Source organism: Apiospora aurea (genome assembly GCF_038362705.1).
Source record: "Apiospora aurea strain CBS 24483 chromosome Unknown utg000007l_segment0_segment0, whole genome shotgun sequence".
Taxonomy (NCBI): Eukaryota; Fungi; Ascomycota; class Sordariomycetes; order Amphisphaeriales; family Apiosporaceae; genus Apiospora; species Apiospora aurea.
The window spans coordinates 239,306-259,694 of NW_027117394.1; the positions used below are offsets into that span (position 1 = coordinate 239,306).

Here is a 20,389-nt window from a genome sequence, read left to right on the forward strand (position 1 = left end):
TTATAGTTCTTCCCCAGCTTTCCCATCGTCCCGGTCATACCTGAGATGAACCACTTTGCTAGAAATGTGTCGTAGCGACATGGAATGAACCTGGGTCGAACCGTTTGCCTAAAGAAGAATGGGTTCTCATGATACATCTACTACCTTGTCCCAAGAGGTTGTCAAAGACCAACAAGATAGCTCCACAAGGAACCTAGGGGAAACTCCCAGAGATGAAAGTATCACAACAGAGAACACCCCAGCTCACGGTATAAGGATAGCTCCAAGCCGAGGTCTAAACAAACGCTTGCATTGAAGATGTTGAGAGATAGCAGACGGTGCCTGAGGCGGCCGGGCCAATGCCCGTGGATGGCGGTCGTCCAATATCGACTCCACAGCGTTGTCGATCCTCCGGAGATAATTGTGGATTCGGCAGCAAATCTCCGTCTATCGTTCGGAGGTCTAGACCACTACAGTGAGGGGTCTGCTGTGCCACAGCGTCGGCGAAATAGGCAGCAAGGCCTGACCTTCGCTGACGGGGGCTGTCATCGGTTAAATCGAAAGATTTGCTGGAAACTATGCTATGTGAAAGACAGCGGTAGTCTATCATTTGTCTCCATTCTTGTCATTCGTCCAGCCGCCCCGAGACTTTGGTACCGACGATATAGTGGATACATTCGTGGGTTTTATTTCTGGGGACGAGCTAGTTTCCACCGCCCTGGGGACCGTCCAGTCAACTTTCTTTCCATTGGGCCTAATTGCTTGCTCTCTTTTTGCCACTCCCCAAACACGGCCAAGGCGGCCGGTCAACAACAACATGCACGACACCCCCCAGAAAACGGTCGAGCAGGCCTACGACAGCATCGCCGACTGGTACCTGGCCTGGGTCGAGGGCCAGCTCTCGCCCCGCGAGAGCTACACCGACAAGGTCCTGCAGAACGCGGCAACGTCCGCATCGCCGTCGCCGAGTACCCCGCCGCGCATCCTGGAGCTAGGCGCCGGGGCCGGCGTCCCCATCACGCGGATGCTGCTGGACCGCGGCGCCCAGGTCGTCGCCAACGACATCTCGGCCGCCCAGCTCAAGCTGGCGGCGCCGCGGTGCCCCGAGGCGACCCTGGTCCCGGGCGACATGCTGGCGCTCGACTTTGAGTCTGCCAGCTTCGACGGGGTCGTCGGGTTTTACTCAATCTTCCACCTGCCGCGCAAGGAGCAGAGGACGATGCTGGCCAAGATCCACGCCTGGCTCAAGCCCGGCGCCATGCTCGCGTTCAACCTCGCGACCATGGACGAGGAGGAGATCCACGGGGAGTTTATGGGCCACGGCATGTTTTGGAGCAGCTACGCGGTCGCGGACAGCTTGCAGATGGTCAAGGATGTCGGGTTCCAATCTGTAGAGGCGGAAGAGCTGGAGGCAGGGGACGGCAAGCTCGAGGAGAGCGACCCGGACTTCGGGGTCAAATTCCTATGGATTACAGCAAGGAAATGATCTACTGGGTGACGTAATGAATGGGCAAAACAGTACCTGGGCCGATTGACCGATGGCAAGCCAGCCAATGCAATTGTGCGCCCGCACCGCAGCATCAAGTCTTGACGGTTTTTGAGATGCTCGCTGCAACCGGCATCCAAAGGACCATTGGAAACCCTCCGTACGGCAAAACAATATTGGATCGGTGCATTGGTAAAAGATTTGCCGACATGTTGCCCGGAAAAGCAAAAAGCAAAAACATACAACACCGAGGATTCCCAGGTCGTCACCGACCCTAGTACTAATTCGGCTCTCTGCTGCTTATATATGGGAGAGCGGACGGGATCCCTAGGATTCAGCAGGATATGGTCGTATGTGACAGATCTGTGTCTTTTGGCAGTTTATATTCAGCAGCTGCTTTCACAATTGTCTCATGTTTGTCCTGAACCACTGGCATTCACCAATGTGGAACCCCAGTTCCCGTCCAGTAGCGCGTCTACGCCCACTCTGGTCTTTTACGACTGCCTCACCAACTGTACCGAAACTTCCTGTCCTCCCTGTCTGTACAGTCCGTCCTGAAAGCTCCGTGGTCATCCAATGCAATCTCGCCCCGACCTTCTTCGGAGGCGGTCTCCTGCTCCTGAGCCTTATCGCGAGCCGCATTTTCCCTGACGCACACGAGTCGGTAGCAGGACACCACGACGAACAGCAGGCACCAGGCGACGATGCCCGCCACGACACCGTTGAAGTAGCGCGGCTTCTCGGTCCACAGCTGCGGCGCCCCGATGCACCCGGCGCAGTAGCCGATGAAGAACATGGCGTTGACGACGGAGCGCTTCGTGTTCCCCTTGACGTTGGACGCGGCCAGGGAGAGGAGCGGCGACATGACCGCCGTGATGCACGAGGCCTGCATGTGTCAAATGCGGATTAGTCACTGATGCGGCGGGCAAGTTCCAAAGAAGGGATGACTTACCAGCCATGAAGAGACGATCATGCCCCATCCCGAGTCAAGAGAAAGCTTGAGAAGCAAGACGTTCCCGATGAAGGGTGGGATGATTAGTGCCAGCACGACGAGGGTACGGTTGTTTGGGAACAGCCAGCACCCCGCGACTCCGATCCACAGCAGCAAGACCTGAGCAGCTCCGGATGGGGCAGTGTACAGCATGGTCTGGAACTTGTCGTAGCCAATGGTGTTGATGACCAGAGATGCGAACTTTGGGCAAACCTTGTCAGTCCATGTGGAAGCGGGAGACGAGTCAGTCCGGAATGCTGGATCTTACCGTGAGCACTGGAGACTGCATAGTCACCAAAACACCAAAAGCAAACACGAACCAAGCCTTCGGATCGAACAGGGCCTCTCTAAGCTGCGGCACCGAGAACGACGTCTTATCCCCACCCTCGCGGTCCTGCGCCATGCGCAACGACAGCACCTCCTTCTCACGCGGAGTCAGGAACCAGCAGCCCTTGGGCCCGCCGGGCATGAGCAGATAAAACGCAACCCCCGCCGCGGCGGTCAGCGCGCCGCACACGAGGAACAACGTGCGCCACGGCTGGAGCGATGATCCGGAAGTGGTCCGGCCGATACCGTACATGAGCAGGCAGCCCAGCACCTGCGCGACCCCGTTCATGCTGACCCACAGCGCCGTCCGCGTCGCGTGTTCGTGTTTGCGGTACCAGATGGCCGTCATGGTCACGAAGGACGGGCTGACGGCGCCCTCGGTGAAGCCGAGGAGAAAGCGGACGGCGGCGAAGGCGGCGAAGTCCTGGGGGGCGGCGAGGTACATGCATATGATGCCCCAGATGACACTGAAGGGCGTTAAGGTCAGTTGCGACTTGCAGCTGGCAATTGGCATGAAGGGGAGACTGACATGGTGGCGCCGACGAACTTGGTCAGGTGCAGCCTGCTCATCAGGTAGATGAAGGGATACTCGGCGACCAGCTGGCCGACGTAGAAGATGGAGGAGCACCAGGAGTACTGGGTGCTCGTCATGTTCAGGTCGGTGATGAGGCCGAACACGGAGGCGTAGCTGAGGCTTTGCTTGTCCAGGTACTGGAGCAGGAAGACGATGCACATCTTGGGGTAAAGTCAGTGGCGCGCAACACGATTCGCATTGGGTTGCTGTCGTCTTGGTGGACTCACCATTGGCAGAACGGTGCAGTCGATCTTCCGAAGCACTCGCTTCTCTTCCTCCGGGGTGTATGCCGCAGAGACGTCAAGTATTTGGCCCTTTTCTTTAATCGGTGGCTGCGCCGCGGTGGGATTGACGGGTAGTACGCCATCTTTTGGTTTGTCTTCAGAATGGGTATCCATAGCCGATCGCGGTTCCTGAACACGATGCTCTAAATAGGCGAAAGAAGTAGTCTAGACGTCATGTCACAAAAACGGGGTTGCCCGGCGGCCATGCCTCATGTTATCAAGCTGTTCACCGAGGTTTCGAGTGACCAGACTGGGTTCCATTGGGATGAGGAGGTGCATGCCAAGAGCCAGATCGGCAGCATGTCCGACCTGTTATCTAATGTGTGCTCAGGTTTCGGACTAGCCCCTGTGTGTTCGGACGATTGTCTCGGCCCCTCAATACCGCGAAACCCGACGGGGCGGCACCTCGTCCGAACTGTAAAAGCCAAAACCAACAACTCTCGTTTTCCACTTGACCTCGGCCATAGAACTACGAAATCCACAGGCGGCTTTCAGGCCCACGGACCACACTTTCGTTCCCTTGCCGTGCTTTTTGTCTCTTGCATACGAATTGCCTGTCATGGTTCAGCAAGCCGACCTCAAGCCCTGGCACCGGCCCCCGCCAAAGTCGTACTTGCTGGCCAACGCCAACGTCGTCGATGTAGAGGCCGGCATGATCCGCCCGTCAATGGACGTCAAGATCGAGAATGGGAAGATCGCTAGTATCCGACCCTCCTCTGCTCCGACTACCTCATCAGCAGCAGCAGGCTTCACCGCCATCGACTGCACCGGTCGCTATCTCTGCCCCGGTCTGATCGACAGCCACGTGCACCTGATCACGGTACCCGGGTTCGGGGACCTGTCCTCGGCGTTCGGCAACCCCGAGGCCGTCTCGCTGCTGCGCCAGCCCTACGTATGCGGCCAGATGCTATCGCGCGGCTTCACGAGCGTGCGCGACTGCGGCGGCGCCGGCGCCGCCCTCCGCGACGCCGTGGCCGACGGCGTCTTCCCGGGCCCCCGCCTCTTCCTCGCGGGCCACGCCCTCAGCCAAAGCGGCGGCCACGCCGACTTCCGCGGCCCGCACGACCACTCCTTCTGCTGCGGCGGGACCACCACGGGCCTGGGTCGCGTCTGCAACGGCGTCGCGCAGTGCATGCAGGCGGTGCGCGAGGAGATCCGCGCGGGAAGCGACTTCATCAAGATCATGGGGTCCGGCGGCGTCAGCAGCCCGACGGACAAGATCGAGCACCTCCAGTTCACGGGCGGCGAGATCCGCGCCATGGTCGCGTGCGCCGCCAACGCGGGCACGTACGTGACGGCGCACGCGTACACGGCGCGGGCGATCCGGCACTGCGTCGAGGGCGGCGTGCGCGGGATCGAGCACGGGAATTTTCTGGATGCGGCGACGGCGGCGCTGATGCGGGAGAGGGGGGTGAACCTGACGCCGACGCTCGTCACGTACCATCAGATGGCCAGTCCGAAGTGGACGGGGTACCTGCCGCCCGAGTCCCAGTCGAAGAACACCGAGGTGTTGGACGCGGGGCTGAAGGCGCTCAGGATCGCCCATGAGGGCGGCGTGACCATCTGTTTCGGGACCGACTTGTTGGGGCCCCTCGGCGCGGCGCAGACGCACGAGTTCGCGCTGCGGTCCCAGGTGCTGCCGCCGGCTGATGTGCTGCGGAGTGCGACGGTGAACCCGGCCAGGATGCTGGGGCAGGCGTCGGCGTTGGGACAGGTCCGGGAGGGCTTCGAGGCGGATATACTGATTCTTTCTGTGAATCCCTTGGAGGACGTCAAGGTGTTGGATGAGCCGGACAAGCATATCATCGGAGTCATGAAGGAGGGCCGCATATACAAAAGTCGCCTTGAAGGGGTCGAGGAAGATGCGGTAGTTCCCGTCCGTTTCACGCCTCATCTTTGACAGTTATTGATAATACAGGTGTATTGAGCCTCGTCTATCATAGTACGGCTCATTCTATACTTTGATGTCACGCTTTGAAGCATCACAACGGGGTCATTTGAAGCAACGGTCAGCTAGCCTATGTGAGATGAGCCCCTCCCCAGCCATAAACAGAAAAGAAGGAGAAGTAAACGGGAAAAGGGGGGGCATCATCTTTCTCACGAGCAAGGTTTGCGATAATGTTTTAAGTGAAGGAAATGGAATAGACTGGTAATCAAGATTCTATGCGCAGTGAAACCCAGTGGTCTTGGGCCCGTAGAGCACAAAGACACAGAAAATGACAACGAGAAACACCCGCCGCACAAATTCACAAGCCTCCCCCGTCTGAGCTATTCTCTGCCATCGATGGTCTCTGTTCCTTGGCAGCTAGAAGTGCCACAGTCCTGACAAAATCTTCCTGTTGATAGTCCAAAGGGTAGTGCAGATACTTCCAACAGAGAACCACGTCGGGATCTATTTCTGGTATCGGAGTGACGGGATCTGTTGACGTTCTTGACGCCAACACGTTGTAGCCCCGAGATTGCAGCCACTGTCTTGGTAGCGCTTCTAGCTTTGCAACCGCGTGATCAAGTGGCGTCATGTTGAAGTTGTCCCGAATAGTAGGATCTGCACCCTTCTCCAGCAATGTCTCAACATCCTCGTATTGGCCAAAGGTTGCTGCGATTGCCGAAAGGGTTTTACCCTCGCATGCTGGGTGGTTCAATGATGCAAATGATGCAGCGGTCTCCATTGTGATATCACAAATGGCTTCGTCGTCCAAGTCGTCAGGTTGTCTGCCATGCTGCTTGCAAACAACTATAACCCGATTCAACTCAAGAAGCGCCTGGAAGTGCAGGCCCCATGCTTTCGGCGAGGTGGGCTTTAGCAGTCGCGCTATTTCTTTATGTATGAATTCTAAAAGGGGTTCTACTGCGGTGTCCCAAGATATTGATTGAGCTATACGCACATCCTTAGGAATCTTGTCGAGAATTTGCCGTCGGCTGGCACTATACCAATCGTTCATCAGCCATTCAAATAAAGGCTGGATTCGTACACCCTTTTGACAAAGCAGTGCCACCATTGACAAGTAGGGGCTTGGGCGTCTATCCCCCGCAAAAGATGGTAATGTGCTGCGCCACTCTTCGCATGCTATCCTGCAAAGATTATCTTCGTCATTGCCGAATTCTGGAAACTCGTAGGATTCGGATATGATTTCGAGAATTTCGTATTGGCCGCTTTGGATGGCTGAAACAGCGGTGCCATGGTCCACTTTATCCAGCCAGTATGCATCTCCCAGTAGATGCCGGATCAATGCGGTGTGTCCAAGGTAGCAACACATGTTCAAGGGCGAAATCAGGGCATACCTTCTTCTACCATCAAGACCACGAATTCTCCAAGGGTCCAAAGTCTGAAGGTTTCTCCAAAACGTGTTGCTCTCAGTCGATAAGCAATCAAGCAGATCCATGGGTAGTTGACCGCCGTCTGCGACCTGGCGAGCTCGGAAGATATCTTTGCTAGCCGATAAAACGACTTCGCGTACACCTGAGTCATACTTGTTTTCAGTCCAAATTTCTGCCATGTCGCTAGCGCTTATGAAAGTGATCAAACACTTCATCAGAGAGGTATGGCTTTTCATGATGACGTTCAATGACGACATATCTTCGTCCATCAGTTGACACCCCTTGGCGAGAAACCAGTCTTTCACACTCTCGTGGATGACCTGGAGCGTAGTGTTTCTGACGTAGCCCTTGAAGGGTGATCTTGAAAGCTCAGAAGGGTCTTTCAAGAACTCGATAAGTCCTCCTGAGAGGAACTTGACCCGTTTGGAGAATTGGCCGATGGTAATATGGCCGTGTTCCTCACGCAAGCGACCAAAGGAGGGGTAATTTTCCTTGGCAAACAGCCTCACATATTTGAGAGCTCTAAGGTCTTTGTGTGACCGACCAGGATCAAAGTGCTGGCTTCCGAATAAGGCCCATTGGAACAATATGCACGCCTCTTGTTTTTCGTCGTGGTCAAGTCCTGAAATCAGCTCTCCGAACAGATCTTCCATCGGCTTGGGAAGTTGCCGGGCAAGGTTCATGGCTTTGGCGCGACCCTCCCCTTTCCCCAAAGAGGACTGAACCCGTTTGACAGCGAGTACGGCCCATAGGAAGTTTTTCGACGCTCTGTCGCAAATCTCTTTTGCAAGCTTTTCTTCCTTCATCAATTTCCCATAGACATGCCCCTGGATGTCGTCGCCGTTTCGCGTCTCCATTGTGATCTCAAGCTTTTCGCCACTGTGATTCGAAATGGCGGTGTCATGTCGCATTGAAATGCACATACTCAAATCACACTGAGCGTTCGCTTTGTTCACCATTAGGTTCAGGAATTCATAAACCTCAGTAACAGCCTCGGATGGATCGCACTCGTCAATGGCGTCGATTACCAAGTGAATCGGTCGTGATCTCGGCTTTGTGACTACCGAAAGTAGAAAGGCTGTCAACTTGGACTTATGCCACTCCCAGTTCGTGCCTTGTGTCTCGAAGTGTTCCTTGTATTCTTGCGCGAACTTGGATCTTAGGGCGGCTTCTTTCCTCAAGAGCTGATGGATGAGAGTGCGCAGCATGCCCATCATGTTCTTGTCGAGTGGCTCGCTACTTCGACCATGGAAGAAGTAAGATAGTACTGTCGCATCTGTCCCAGCCTCTTCCTCCTTCTGCTTGACAATTTCGAGAACCTTTCTCGTAGCGACCGACTTCCCAGTTCCAGGATGTCCCTTGATCCACAGCTGGCAATTGGCTTGGTCGCCTCCATGTCGACTTCTCCATTGCGTAAACTCTGGCGCCGTCGATATCCATTCGCACGTGCCGGCTAGGTCTATGCTCTCGATGACATCCTCTTGGCGATTCTCCATCCCCTTGAACCTCAGCTTTTCGAAGCATTTCGACTCTAGTGGCGTATAAGTACCACCACTTTGGGGAGCCAGTCTGTCATTCGCGTGGGCGACTGACTCGACTTGGTTGTATCTTGTATGTGTGTACAGCTTTTCGGTTGTAAGAGCTCTGTTGATATCATCGAGGACCTTTGATCTGAACTCATACGACGACCAGCTTTTGCTCCTAAGAGCCTAGATCTGATCGTTATATTGGCTCTCCAATACTCTTGTAAGCGGCAGGCCCGGCTCGTAAATTCGTTCCAAGATTCTGAAGAACAGTCTGTGAGACGCTTCTGGCGGTTTCACCGGTGGAAGAGTGAGCCAATGCTTAGTAGGGCTCAGGAAAGGGAGTACTTCGCAGATTTTGTTGGTGCTGTGCAAATCGACAAGTACCACGGTCGAGGTATCGTCATTCTCTCTACCCTTCGCCTTTGCCAGTAAAATTCGCAACTGAAGCAACGCGATTTCGGTCAAGACGTGGTGGAAACCCTCGTTCTTCTCAATGCCATCATGAACCACTTTGCGGATCGCTTGCTTGACTTTGTCCATACAGTCGTTTCGGCCGTCAAGCTTTTCGCCTTCTCATGGCCGGCTTTCACAACGCGCTCCACATATTCTTTGCCTTTGGGGTCTCTGCAATAGGCATGGAGGACTTCGGAATAGCACAGGAGCACCTTATCCACGGAGTTCTCTGCGAATTTTCTGGGGAGGAGGCAAAACTGGTTCGCGAGGATGTCATGGGAGGCAGCCGAGCTCGAGTTCGGGGACTGGCGAATTACTGGATTTCGATCCGACTGAGCCTTGGATCCGATGGTGCGCAGATAACTGATGAATCTTTTCACGATCCGGTCATCGGCTCGGCTGTAATTTGGGTTGTCATGCGCGTAAATCATGAAGAAGCTCGGCGCCTGCGGCCCTTCAAAGTAAATTTCCTTCCTTGACAAGGCCGAGCAGATTTCGTTCATGAGAACTTCCATGACTGCCGATAGCGTTAGCGAGAGGTTCACTAGCATGTATTCTTGCATGAACAGAGGAACCCTCCTCCCCCAGCACATTGTGTTCGTACGTTGTGATTTGTCTGCCCTGGCGATACGATGCCGTATGACCAAGCTGACGAAGAGCAAAACTACTGCCCCTACTAGGACAGTCCAGATTAGATGATCCATCATGGATGGTTCCGGTCGGTTTCCTGACTTGGATCAAGCCAAAACGGGACACGGCGAAGCGGGGTGTATCAGCAAATCTTCTTGGCCCAAGATTCCCGGACGAGCTGACGCGACTGATGGTTCAGAGGAAATGGTGATTGAATGGAAGGGCCCCTTGGTCCAACTTTACGAGAAAGCGGGGTCGCGCCAACATGCAGACGGGCTGAGCAACGTCTCGAACTTAGCCGAATGTGACAGAAAGATGGCTTACGCCAAGAAGTTCTCCAATTGGAGCAGAAACGACGGCCTGCAGCATGTCGAATGATGACTGATGCCAATCAAAGCCCCTTTACACTACCCGCCGGCAGCTTGCCAAACATGAAATCCGGTAACTGCCGGGCCTGCGTAAACCGGTTTCCGCCATTCTCACATCACTTTTCTAGCCCTGTGGTAGCCGTATATGCTCCAACCTTGCAGCAAAGCCATAAGCAGAGTGCTCTTGCAGCAGTTCTCTATGTCCATATGTAGCACCGGGATAGTATTCTCCTTTTGATTCTCGGTCTTCCTTTACACATAGCACTTTATGTCATCGATTGCTCTCTCTCGAGCAATATTGGGCTCACCACCATGTCGGACCCGTTACCATCTCCAAGAGAAGAGCTTGGTGCGCAATGGCGAAACCCAGAGGACATCTTAAGCCTTCTTCTACTTATCGGCGGCGACATTGTGCAAAAGTCCATAGCCCAAATGGTCGGGTACCACCCATTTGCTCCGAAACACCTGGCTGAGAAAACCCGAGGATGCTCAGCCCTGCTCGCTCGGATCCCTGTCACGCCCGTCGCCTTCTCTTTCGGGTGGATCGCCTTCGGCTTCAATCAGGTCATGTCTGCAGTTGGTGATAGGAGGCTACTGCCGGTGCCAGAGCAGTCCGCCATCGTTGTAAACTGTGCAAATGCCTTTACTCGAGACAACAAGTCCTGGGTGCTCGACCGTCTCCTGAGGGACCACGAGATTCGCAACCGGGTGGATGCAAACATGGACTCCGTCCGCATCGACATTTTCGAACTGGGACCACTGCATCAGCCGAAACCAGACCACGTTTGGTGGCTGGGATGGTTTACGATCCTCGTCCAAATCGGCCTCGCCGTCGCCTCCTGGGTCAAGTACGACCGATGGGGCGCCATGCTGGTCGTGCTGGGTGGAAACCTCCTGGCCGCAGTGACGTGCAGCCTGCCGCAATGGACGGATGAGAAGTGGGCAGGGCGAACGCTCGACAGGAACAACGTCATCTGCCTGACCAGGGGCAACGGCCACAAGCACGCCATGGTGATTATTGGCAAAGAGGGCTGTCCCGATTTGGAGACGTTGTCAACCGCCAACATCGCAGCCCGTCCAGAAACGCCCATCTGCACCTTTATACTGGCAGGCTTGTGGGTCTGTTTGCTGGTGAGTGTATCTGGGCTGAAGGAACAGTCGTGGTTCCTCGTCGGAGCCGGCGGGCTGGGCATGCTGCAGAACGCGTACGCCGCCGGCGCGAAGCGGCCATCTTCCACGACCGGTATCCAGCTACGCCCGTTTCAACGAATGCCGACCATCACGGGGAAATCCGCAGAGGTCCCGTACGAGCCAGACGCGACGGTCGACGTCGAGGCAGCGGGCCGCGACGTACAGCCTTTGGAGACGTGGATTGGGTCCCTCAAAACGCCCCATCCTCAGAAGATGCCGGGCTGGTTGGAGTCGATGGCCAAGACGGACGGTGTGCCGGACTGGTTGGAGCCGGCCCAGACACCGGCTGATATCATCAGGGTCCATGGCGCTTTGAAAGAGCTCGAGAAGTGGGTGCCGGGCGCTGGACTGGCCTTGATCAAGATATTCTTCCCCGCCAGATTGGATTTCGAGGAAGACAGCGTGCGGGACAACATCAACAAGAAGTTTTGGAAACGTGCGTGGCATACGAAACGTGTAAGAAGGAATGCCGAGCACGCTCGCAGACGACAAGAACAGACGGTGCATTATGATTAGGGGCTCTATCGTATTAGATCTCAAGAACGACTTTTCCCCTATGTTATCCGAGCCACTTAGAGGTAATATGTCAACTCCCTGCTCCTACGGATGTGGGAATCTCCCCCTTCCACACTGTCCATTTGTCCCCGTTCACTACCAATCCCCGAAGCCATACCGCTGATTACAAGGGGTATTATTGACCCCTCGTTATTCAAGGACAGCCGGCACCGCATGTACTCTTGACCTCAGTGGACTCTAGAGTGGCACCCAGCATGTTCCCCCAAGAAGCAGGATCGTTGGTACCCCGCACGCAGGGAGCGAATAGCAATCGCGGCTTCAAGCCCTAGACGCATGAGTGCTTGCTATTACGTCACGTGTTGCTGCAGTATTCACCCGAGAAGCTGACATTCTCAGAAGATACTTTCTTGAGAAAACCGTCGTTGATATTTTCTTGTGTAGGTGAAAACTCGACACAAACCAACGTTGAGCTCGTACCGCAACCACATTTGCGGTACACACAGGCACAACAGGCTTCCGTGCCTCAGTAGGGTCCTGACAATCCGCCATTGTCTCTGTCAAGCGAGGAGAGTATCTAGACTCTAGCGATGCAGAATGCCACGGATTCAACTACTGAACCGCTTCAACGGCCCTCTACACCAGGCGGACTCCGCGAGTTCACCAAGGGCTCTTCCGGATGAAGAGAGCCTACAGCACTACAGCAACGTATCAGCAAACTGTTACTCGAGGAGTTATTGAAATGGGCTGACGGAAGCCTTAAATGCCACACATTGGCCATCAGGCCGGAAATGTTTGGCAGGAGTGAGACCGATGCCAGGCTCTGGATGGTCATCTGTTGCGAAGCACGTCCGAAGAAACGAGTAAAGCGGTTCTTCAACACGCAACAAACGCGTGCGCTACGTGACTCGCCGGAGCGGCCTAATGTTGACTTCAAAGTATACATCGAGAAGTCGGTAATACCGCTGGCCCGTTCCGTGGCTCAACTGCCCGCCAGCCTAATCCGCGGCTTTGCACACAACAATGAGCTCTGCGGCGCACCCCTGTGGCTCTTTAACCCCGAAACCTCATCTGCACGCCAGGTCACGCTGGGAGGTGTTTTGAAGGTCACTACAGACGGAATAAATCAATACTTTGGAATGACCGCGGGCCACGCTGTCGATGAACATGAGGATAGAATAACAAGGATCAAGATGGGAGCCGAGTCAGCTTCATCTGGCGCCGAAAGCAGCGGATCCGAGACTGCATCAAGCCCCGGCGAAGAAGATCTCCAAATCGGATCCCAAATCGACCCCCCGCGAAACCAGGAACGAGAAAACCCTTGGGAGTCGAACTCGGTGATACTGACCATTGACAAGGCGACTGCAAACCCAGAGACAGGGGCTTACTATGACTGGGCTTTGGTGGATTTCGGGAATCTGCCGAATCATATGGATGTCTACAACGAGGGGGCCCGCCGCGTTGATGGACAAAGGTTATTGCCCTTGGTCCCATCCATTCAGGACATCGAGGACGCTCAAGTTTCAGCAGTAGTTGTCATGAGCTCGGAAGGACCAAAGCCCGGAACCATATCCTTCTTCCCATCGAAGCTGCTCCTTGGCCCTGGGCGAGCTTTCGTTGATACGTACATCGTACATCTGGACGGCCCTTACGGTAAGGGGAACACCATGTCAGCACAAGTTTAAGCGTTTCTGATAGTCATATCCATAGTATACACTCGTGGCGATTCCGGCTCTTGGGTCATGAACTCAGAATCTGGCCATGTCTACGGCCACCTTGTCGTTACGGACATATTTGGTGTGGGCCGGCCACGTCGTGCCCATTCTAGATACCTTCAATGATATCGAAAGACGCCTGAGTGCTACTGATGTTTCCTTCCCTGGTTTGCCTGGTCGACAACCAGATTCAGAAGCCGCGGACTCTGCATCCCTTCCACCGCGTTATGCCCCCTATCGTCCCCAACCGTCCTCGCACGAGATCCCCATAGTCGTCTCCGATAACGAGACCAGAATCGTTTTCGAGCTGTTCTCTCCACAAAACACGGAGGCAGCGCGTGTTTCATATAGGCACAAAGACCGACAGCCCGATCTCATGGTCTGCTCGCCGCCCCTCCTCTACGCTCTCCGCTCCGTCATCCGGTACTATCCCGAACTGGAGCTGACAAAGGAGTTCCCCATGTTTGGCTGGCCCTACCCGGCACTGGTGCACCATTACGACGAACTGAAAGAGTGCGCGGCGGAGTGGGGGGCTAGGAGGGATGATCGCACCACCTGCCTCCTGAAACGCGACATCCCCGAGCACGTACAACTCCTGCTCGAGTACTTAGACACCACCATCATGGCGCAGGTCAATGAAGAGAAGGAACTCAACCGGAGGGGCATATACACCTTCGGCTTCGCGTGGGTGTCGCAGAAACCCGGTACCACCATCGTCTACGACAAAGACGACGCCTACCTACCGCGGCGCCCGGCCTTCCCCGCCCCGCCCCACGGCCACAGCGGTGACTGGCCCGGAACTATCCTGAGTCCGGGGCCGTTTGTCGTGCTGCCTAGCCGGTCGGACGCGCCCGTCGCCCATTTGGATGTGGAGGGGTGAACGATGGAATACAACGGCCGCGAGCTGGGGCGGGTTATGTACGGGGCCCGGATCCTTCCGTTTACGGGTCGCGGGAGAGGCCGTGGCGGGTTCTGGAGCCCGCGTCCTGGCAAGACTACAGCAGCGACGACTCCTCGGGATTGACTGACGAAGATACGGCTGGACAACTTTTGCCAACTAGTATGCCGTCGTCCTTCGATGTGACAGGCAGCATCGAGAGTGGAAGCTCCTACTGGGATGTGGTCCCAGAGATCCAGTGCCGGCGGTTCAAAGGCTTTTCGGCCGACTACCCGCGAGTCGAGGTAAGACATTAAAGCACACACGCACAACTGAGGTTGGTGGCTAGCCTAAACTGACTTCGACCGAAAGATCGATTCCATTGTAGTGATAGACCACCAACAGGCCCTCAAGGAGCATCCGCACGAGGGAATCCCGCCCCTGTTGAGCAATGCGGAATTGGCTGCTTGGTATCCTCCCCGCTGTCCCTGCGACGCATGCAATGAAGAAAACCAAGAAGGGGAAGGGGAAGCGGAGTTGAACGGCCGGCAGCCAAACAACAACAAGGAAGAACGAGACTTTGAGGACTATGGCCGGATCGAACCGGGATCGGGTCGGACGCTGACGCCGCACCAATGCCTCCTCTGCCCTTCGTCGACCTGGGCTTTCGTCTTGAACACTCGATCTTGGCGTAGGTAGCACCTTTTCTGGCCGCTAACGACCCATGCTGGATTGCAGTAGGTGACAAATAGGAGTGCTGCTGACTTTGTTGTGGCTATCTATAGAGAAGCTGCCCGTGCGGAACTTAAGACCTCTTACGTGGAGGGACGCTCCCATGGACGAGCTGGTCATGGACGAAGCGCAGAAGCGATTCATCATCCGTCTGGTCGAGGCGCAGCGCAGTCGCAGCGGCCTGGTTCTGCATCTCTACGGCGGACCGGGCTTGGGCAAGACGTTCACTGCAGGCAGGTAGATTACCTAAATTCCCATCCGCTGGGAATCCGACCTCGACACTGACAGGATGAAACGCTAAGAGTTTCTCACCTACTGATCTTGATCCAATATTACAGAATGTATAGCTGCACATTGCAGGACGCCGTTGGAGACACTATCCTCCAGCGACGTGATCGACAACTCCCCGGTCCAGCACAAGGCGTCGATGATGGATGTTATCCGTGGGGCCAACCGGTGGAAAACTATACTTCATTTCGTGGATGCTGATGGATTGTTGACCGAGAGGGCCTCCTCATCTGCTGGCGGCGGCGGCAGTTCATGCGTGGCGGAGAGTTTCCGAGGAGGTGAGCTTTGAGGTCTATCTTATCCGTACGTGAGGACTTGCTGATTTTGCCTATTACATGTATACAGCCTTACGTGATGCCTTGGACTTGAGCAAAGGTCTGGTGATACTGGAGACGACCCGAAGAGGCGACTTGGGGCGAGGATATCGCCACGAAAACGCACGCGCGGATCCATTATCCCCCTTTCTCGGAGCCTCAGTGTCGCAAGGTGTGGAACACAATCTATGATAGCTATGCGGACCAACACGTCTATTTCGACGAGGCAGCGCGCAGTGTCATCTCGACGCCGAGGGTGAAGGCGCTCAAGTGGAACGGGAGCGACATGCGGAGAGGTCAGCCCGTAGACGGTCACCATGATAGTTCACATGGAGACTGGCTAACAACGAGATTTATAGTCATCGAAGGCGCCGTGGCATTATCTGAACGGGATGGTAAAGCCACGAGTACTTGGGTAGGAATACAGGAGCTGGAGATCATGGTGAAAGTCTCAGGGAGCGGGAGACATTCATCCCCGGATATCCATTGTTACAGACTCCTGAGGCTGGCAACACTTACTAACGTCATTATTGGCATTGCTGCTGTTGCTTTAGGTATTGTCTCTCTGTCTTATATTATCAGTCGGGAAACCAGTCTCCAGCTCTGGCAGTCGGATCTGAAAGCTGCGCGAGATGGGTTCAATGCTGGGGGTTGGGACCAAAGTTGAATGAAAGACAGTAGGCTTGCACAGTTCAGGAAACATCATAGGCGGGGGTTACCTGCGCACATGTAATGCCATCGCGATACTGAGCCTTGAGGGCTTTCGGACATTCATAGCATGTTCAGAAACAAGTAGAAAAGCATGTCACGGACGAAGAATACGAAAGACCAGTTGATCACTATCATCATGTCAATCGTAAAGTGCCCAGATAGTGAGGGGAGCAAAGACCGATAAGAGCGATAAGATAGCCAGCGATAAGCGAGCTGACTCCCCCCTTCAATTGACCATCAACGGAATTCCCGGCCCCACTCCGGGTGCTGCACGGCAATTGATAGATGCCCACAGGCACGCAATTGCTGTTCTTGCATGAGTGGAGGCAGATGGGAGATCGATCGAACGGTTTCTGGAATGGCCTGAGAAGACGACGACAGGAGGTGAGCAGAGAGAGAAACGTGATTCGTTGCGGGGAGCCGTTCTAGAAGAACCCGAGGAGACGAGAGTTGCTTTGTTGTTTCAGGGCCCCATCGGTCCATCTGTGCGGTGTGTGTTGCCAGCCAGGTTGCGTTGCGGGCTGGCGGGGTGGTCACCTGGTAGCGTAGCAGCCGTAACGGGATATGAGGGTCTGGTCTCTGGTCTGTCCCAGAGAGAAGTGCCCATTGGAAACGAAACGAAGGACGATTGGCGAACTACAGATCACGGCGGCACAGTGCGCGAGTTTGGGCGTCCCCGGGGAGATTCCAGCACGCAAACACCTCGCAGCAAGCAAAAGGCAAAGCATTGCTGGCCGTGCTGCTGGCATGGCTACGTTACAATCAGCAAGTGGACTGGGGATGGGCAAAGATGGGCACTCTTGGACTGGCAATCTGGTGGGGATGCGATGTGTCGGTGTCAGTGTCGGTGTCGAACGCATCCCAACAGACGAAGAACCCGCCGAGTAAAGGAGCAAGGAACGTACGTCGGGACGTGTACGACTGTACGACAACTTCCAGGTAAGCTGACGTGCATCGTATCTGGTCATGCGATGGCGATACGAACGACAAAAGTGATCGGGGAAGACGGTTACTTGCAGTTAAGATGACACGAACTTTATTCGCCCCAGGTACGGGGACGAGACAATACGGCTTGGCATGGAGTGATGGCCATTTCCCAGGATTCGCCTGGGAGCTTTCGAAGGTTTGTCAATCAATATCTTATCGTGCATTCTCTTGCGAGGCTCACTAGATAAAGCGTCGTTAGTCTTTACCCCTGAGTTGGTCGTCTTGGGGCTAGGCTTGGCAAAACTTGGCCAGGCTCCCCTTTGCCCCTCAGTAGCCCCGGAAGCTCAGTGGCTGGCTGGCACCGAATTCTGGTTGGGCGTCTTCTTGGGTGCTGGCAAAAGAGAAGCTCTGGCCTGGAGATTGGTTGGTTTCTTGCACGTGCCAAGATCGTCGCGGGAGAATCGAGGAGAGGAGAGAGAGTGAGAGCAAAACGTTTATGCGTCGTAACGAGGCAATTGGGATGGGAATTGATTCAATCAGTCTTTGTTCGGGCGTCGTATTGCGCAGGATTCCCGAACGCCCTCCCCTGCAAGCCTGCTCGCGCCCCCGATGGCCCCTGAAACAAAGGGTTCAAGGGTTTTTGTCAGACCCATCAAGGTGAATCGTCCAAGGGCTACTACATTACTCTGGCTGCGACAGGATCGTAAAGTTAATAAGAAGGAAAGCTGATAAGGAAAACACCCAATACGGGATTTTTGTTGCGCCAATAGGAATTCGCCCATCGTACCCCGTAGAGAAAGGGCAAAATCAATCGCATTAAGCACTAAGCACGCTCGCTGACTTCAGCTGACATGAGGCAGATAGCGAAGGTCATTGGCGGTGGTACTACTGCCGAAACGAGCAGACTGCCAAAAAAGAAGCGAGATGGGGGTTGTTGCGCCGCCGAGGATTGCGGGGAGGGAACAAGCGAGAGCAAAGCACACCATCAATGGGCGCGGCGGCGGGTGTGCACGAATCGAGCCGCCGAGCCGTTTAGACGTAGCGAGGTTCCGTCGACACTATCCTTTCCTAGCAGCCATCACCAATTGAGCCGGAACGAGGCCCAGATTCGTTAATATCCAGTCGTATCAATTCAGCATTCTCGTCATGGTCCGCAGTGGCAAAGGGAGCCGAAAGTAGTCTCTCGTCTCAAACTGCCCATTACGCACCGCATGCCTAGCATGTCACCGCCAAATTTACCTCCTGGCGATCGCCTCTGGGGAAGAATGACTTCATATGATGGCAATTACGCAATTGGATAGGCATCGGAGTCGTTGGTTCTACCACGACTGAGGCCAACATATGGCCCAGGCACGCCTGCCAGCCTGCTTTCTCTGTCTGTCGCTCCTTGGGTGCCATATTTGGGGGAAGATCGTGAAGATCAAGTCATCTACTAAGCGGCATAACTGAGATGGATGCTGCGCCAAAATGCGGGTTGGCGGCAGCTGCTGGGAGTTGGGAGAGGGCTGAGCAACATCTGGCGCCGTTGGTGCATGGCAGCATGGATCAATGGCCGCAGCAGGCAGAGCGGCACGAACCCTATGCAGCCGTACAAAAATATCTTCCAACGTCGGGAGAACTGCACATTGTGAGAAGGGAAGCAAGTAATCAATTGTCGTCATTTGCCTGAATCCTCCGAGGGCGCATCCCAGACAGTGACGAGCATCGACGGACACCGTCCGACGACCCGACAGGAAATCGGGACTTTGCTACATTAGCTGCAGCGCCCGATTAGCACCTCCGTACAAGTAGCCCAACTAATGCACTCAGCAGCGAGAGAGAGAGACCAGGCACACGAGCTGAAATGCGGATTCGGACGAACCGCTAATTGCTCGCTCTGCCCACTACGAGTCGGAGGAGCTACCCGCGCTACTTGGCAGTAGAAGACCGTCCGACGGGCTCCTCTTCCGGATCGCCCGCCCATTCTAGAACCCGTTACAGAGTCCGTGACGAGATGGGGGACAATTTCAAAACTTCAATAACCCAGCGCCTCACGTCCAGTAGAGCGGCAGAAAGAGCAGAATAGGGAACCTGCCTCCGTTCGGGTGCCCGAGTGGTTTTGAGGCCGTTACCAAAGCACGCAATCAGCAATGTCCCGTACGCAAATGGCAATAAGACCACCCACACACCAATACGGCAGCTGAGTCTCCCTGTCTCCCTCCCTTGTGGTGTGCCGCCAATGCGCGCATCTGATTTGCGGCTAAGCTGTACAAGTAGCTGTGGAGCAAGCAAACCCGACCGGATTACTACTTCGTTCCGGCGCTGGCGAAAGCCTCCCTTGCCGCCGCCGTTACACTGTGCCTCTTTTCTCTCTAATTGACTTGACTGGACCGTCTTAGCCCGCCCCCCAGGCTTGCCAGGCTCGGCCGCGTTTCAATGTTCCGTTCAACTGCAGCCATCGCCACCTTGGTAACTGTACGAGCAGTCGACCGACGGACAGGCTGGGCTGACTCGGCAAGTGTTTGGGGTTCATGCACATCATTGGGTTATTCCGAGCAGATACTCCTAGATTTGATTGATTTCTTGCCATTGGATCGATAGATCAAAAACACATTTTGAGAGAGTGAGAGAGTCTGGGCTCGGGGTGTCGATGAAACATTCTAACCACCGGCAATTTGGGGTTTGCGCAACCTCTGGGATCCGCCGGAAGCGAGATCTGCGGGGCCTGCGAGACCTGCGAGACAAGCAGCCGATTATTCCGAAACTGCGCAAGATGATGGCATCAACTAGGCTGCCAACATACTGAAAAATGCTAATGCTAATGCTAATGCAAATCTCGTGAAGGATCGGAAAGTCTCTCCGTACTGGGCGGCGCAGGCAGACAAGATACGCCGCCGTCCATTGCTGACAGGCCGACGTCAATCACGGTTTCTAAGTTTAGGCGTACCATCCGGTGCTCAATGCTCAAGGCTCAGGGACTTGCTCCAGCGCAGATCGAAGGTGGTGGAAGGATTGGCAAAGGGGGTGAGTGAGCAGGGGCGGCCAGGGGGGGCAATTGGCGATTCTCAGCACAAGTGACAAGCCTAGAATCTGTACAGTGTGCAGAGCAAAGCAAGTGCACCAACTAAAACACCTGCACCCAGCAAGCAGCACAGGCAGTGGTCAGTGTATTACGACGTACATAACTCCGCCCAAGCCAGCCAGCG

The 20,389-nt window shown here is 55.1% G+C and overlaps 7 protein-coding genes across 7 annotated transcripts; 5 read left to right on the forward strand and 2 right to left on the reverse strand.

The window, feature by feature from the left end:
* Positions 1 to 796: 796 nt before the first annotated feature.
* Positions 797 to 1,465, forward strand: PG986_010390 (uncharacterized protein; the record flags this gene model as incomplete). The annotated part of the gene is made up of 1 exon (XM_066846612.1): positions 797 to 1,465. The coding sequence occupies one exon, from the start codon at positions 797 to 799 to the stop codon at positions 1,463 to 1,465; it is 669 nt and encodes a 222-aa protein (XP_066696103.1).
* A 505-nt stretch (positions 1,466 to 1,970) lies between these two features.
* On the reverse strand, positions 1,971 to 3,755 carry PG986_010391 (uncharacterized protein; the record flags this gene model as incomplete). The annotated part of the gene is made up of 5 exons (XM_066846613.1): positions 1,971 to 2,351; positions 2,418 to 2,657; positions 2,725 to 3,250; positions 3,313 to 3,518; positions 3,585 to 3,755. The coding sequence occupies 5 exons, from the start codon at positions 3,753 to 3,755 to the stop codon at positions 1,971 to 1,973; spliced, it is 1,524 nt and encodes a 507-aa protein (XP_066696104.1).
* Positions 3,756 to 4,200: 445 nt separating this feature from the next.
* PG986_010392 (uncharacterized protein) lies at positions 4,201 to 5,541 on the forward strand (the record flags this gene model as incomplete). The annotated part of the gene is made up of 1 exon (XM_066846614.1): positions 4,201 to 5,541. The coding sequence occupies one exon, from the start codon at positions 4,201 to 4,203 to the stop codon at positions 5,539 to 5,541; it is 1,341 nt and encodes a 446-aa protein (XP_066696105.1).
* A 346-nt stretch (positions 5,542 to 5,887) lies between these two features.
* PG986_010393 (uncharacterized protein) lies at positions 5,888 to 9,531 on the reverse strand (the record flags this gene model as incomplete). Its single annotated transcript, XM_066846615.1, has 2 exons — positions 5,888 to 8,668; positions 9,028 to 9,531. 2 exons carry the CDS (start codon positions 9,529 to 9,531, stop codon positions 5,888 to 5,890), a joined length of 3,285 nt encoding a protein of 1,094 aa, XP_066696106.1.
* A 717-nt stretch (positions 9,532 to 10,248) lies between these two features.
* Positions 10,249 to 11,643, forward strand: PG986_010394 (uncharacterized protein; the record flags this gene model as incomplete). The annotated part of the gene is made up of 1 exon (XM_066846616.1): positions 10,249 to 11,643. The coding sequence occupies one exon, from the start codon at positions 10,249 to 10,251 to the stop codon at positions 11,641 to 11,643; it is 1,395 nt and encodes a 464-aa protein (XP_066696107.1).
* A 788-nt stretch (positions 11,644 to 12,431) lies between these two features.
* PG986_010395 (uncharacterized protein) lies at positions 12,432 to 13,325 on the forward strand (the record flags this gene model as incomplete). Its single annotated transcript, XM_066846617.1, has 1 exon — positions 12,432 to 13,325. One exon carries the CDS (start codon positions 12,432 to 12,434, stop codon positions 13,323 to 13,325), a length of 894 nt encoding a protein of 297 aa, XP_066696108.1.
* Positions 13,326 to 13,401: 76 nt separating this feature from the next.
* On the forward strand, positions 13,402 to 15,541 carry PG986_010396 (uncharacterized protein; the record flags this gene model as incomplete). The annotated part of the gene is made up of 5 exons (XM_066846618.1): positions 13,402 to 14,231; positions 14,357 to 14,537; positions 14,605 to 14,923; positions 15,018 to 15,201; positions 15,325 to 15,541. 5 exons carry the CDS (start codon positions 13,402 to 13,404, stop codon positions 15,539 to 15,541), a joined length of 1,731 nt encoding a protein of 576 aa, XP_066696109.1.
* Between the last annotated feature and the right edge of the window lie 4,848 nt (positions 15,542 to 20,389).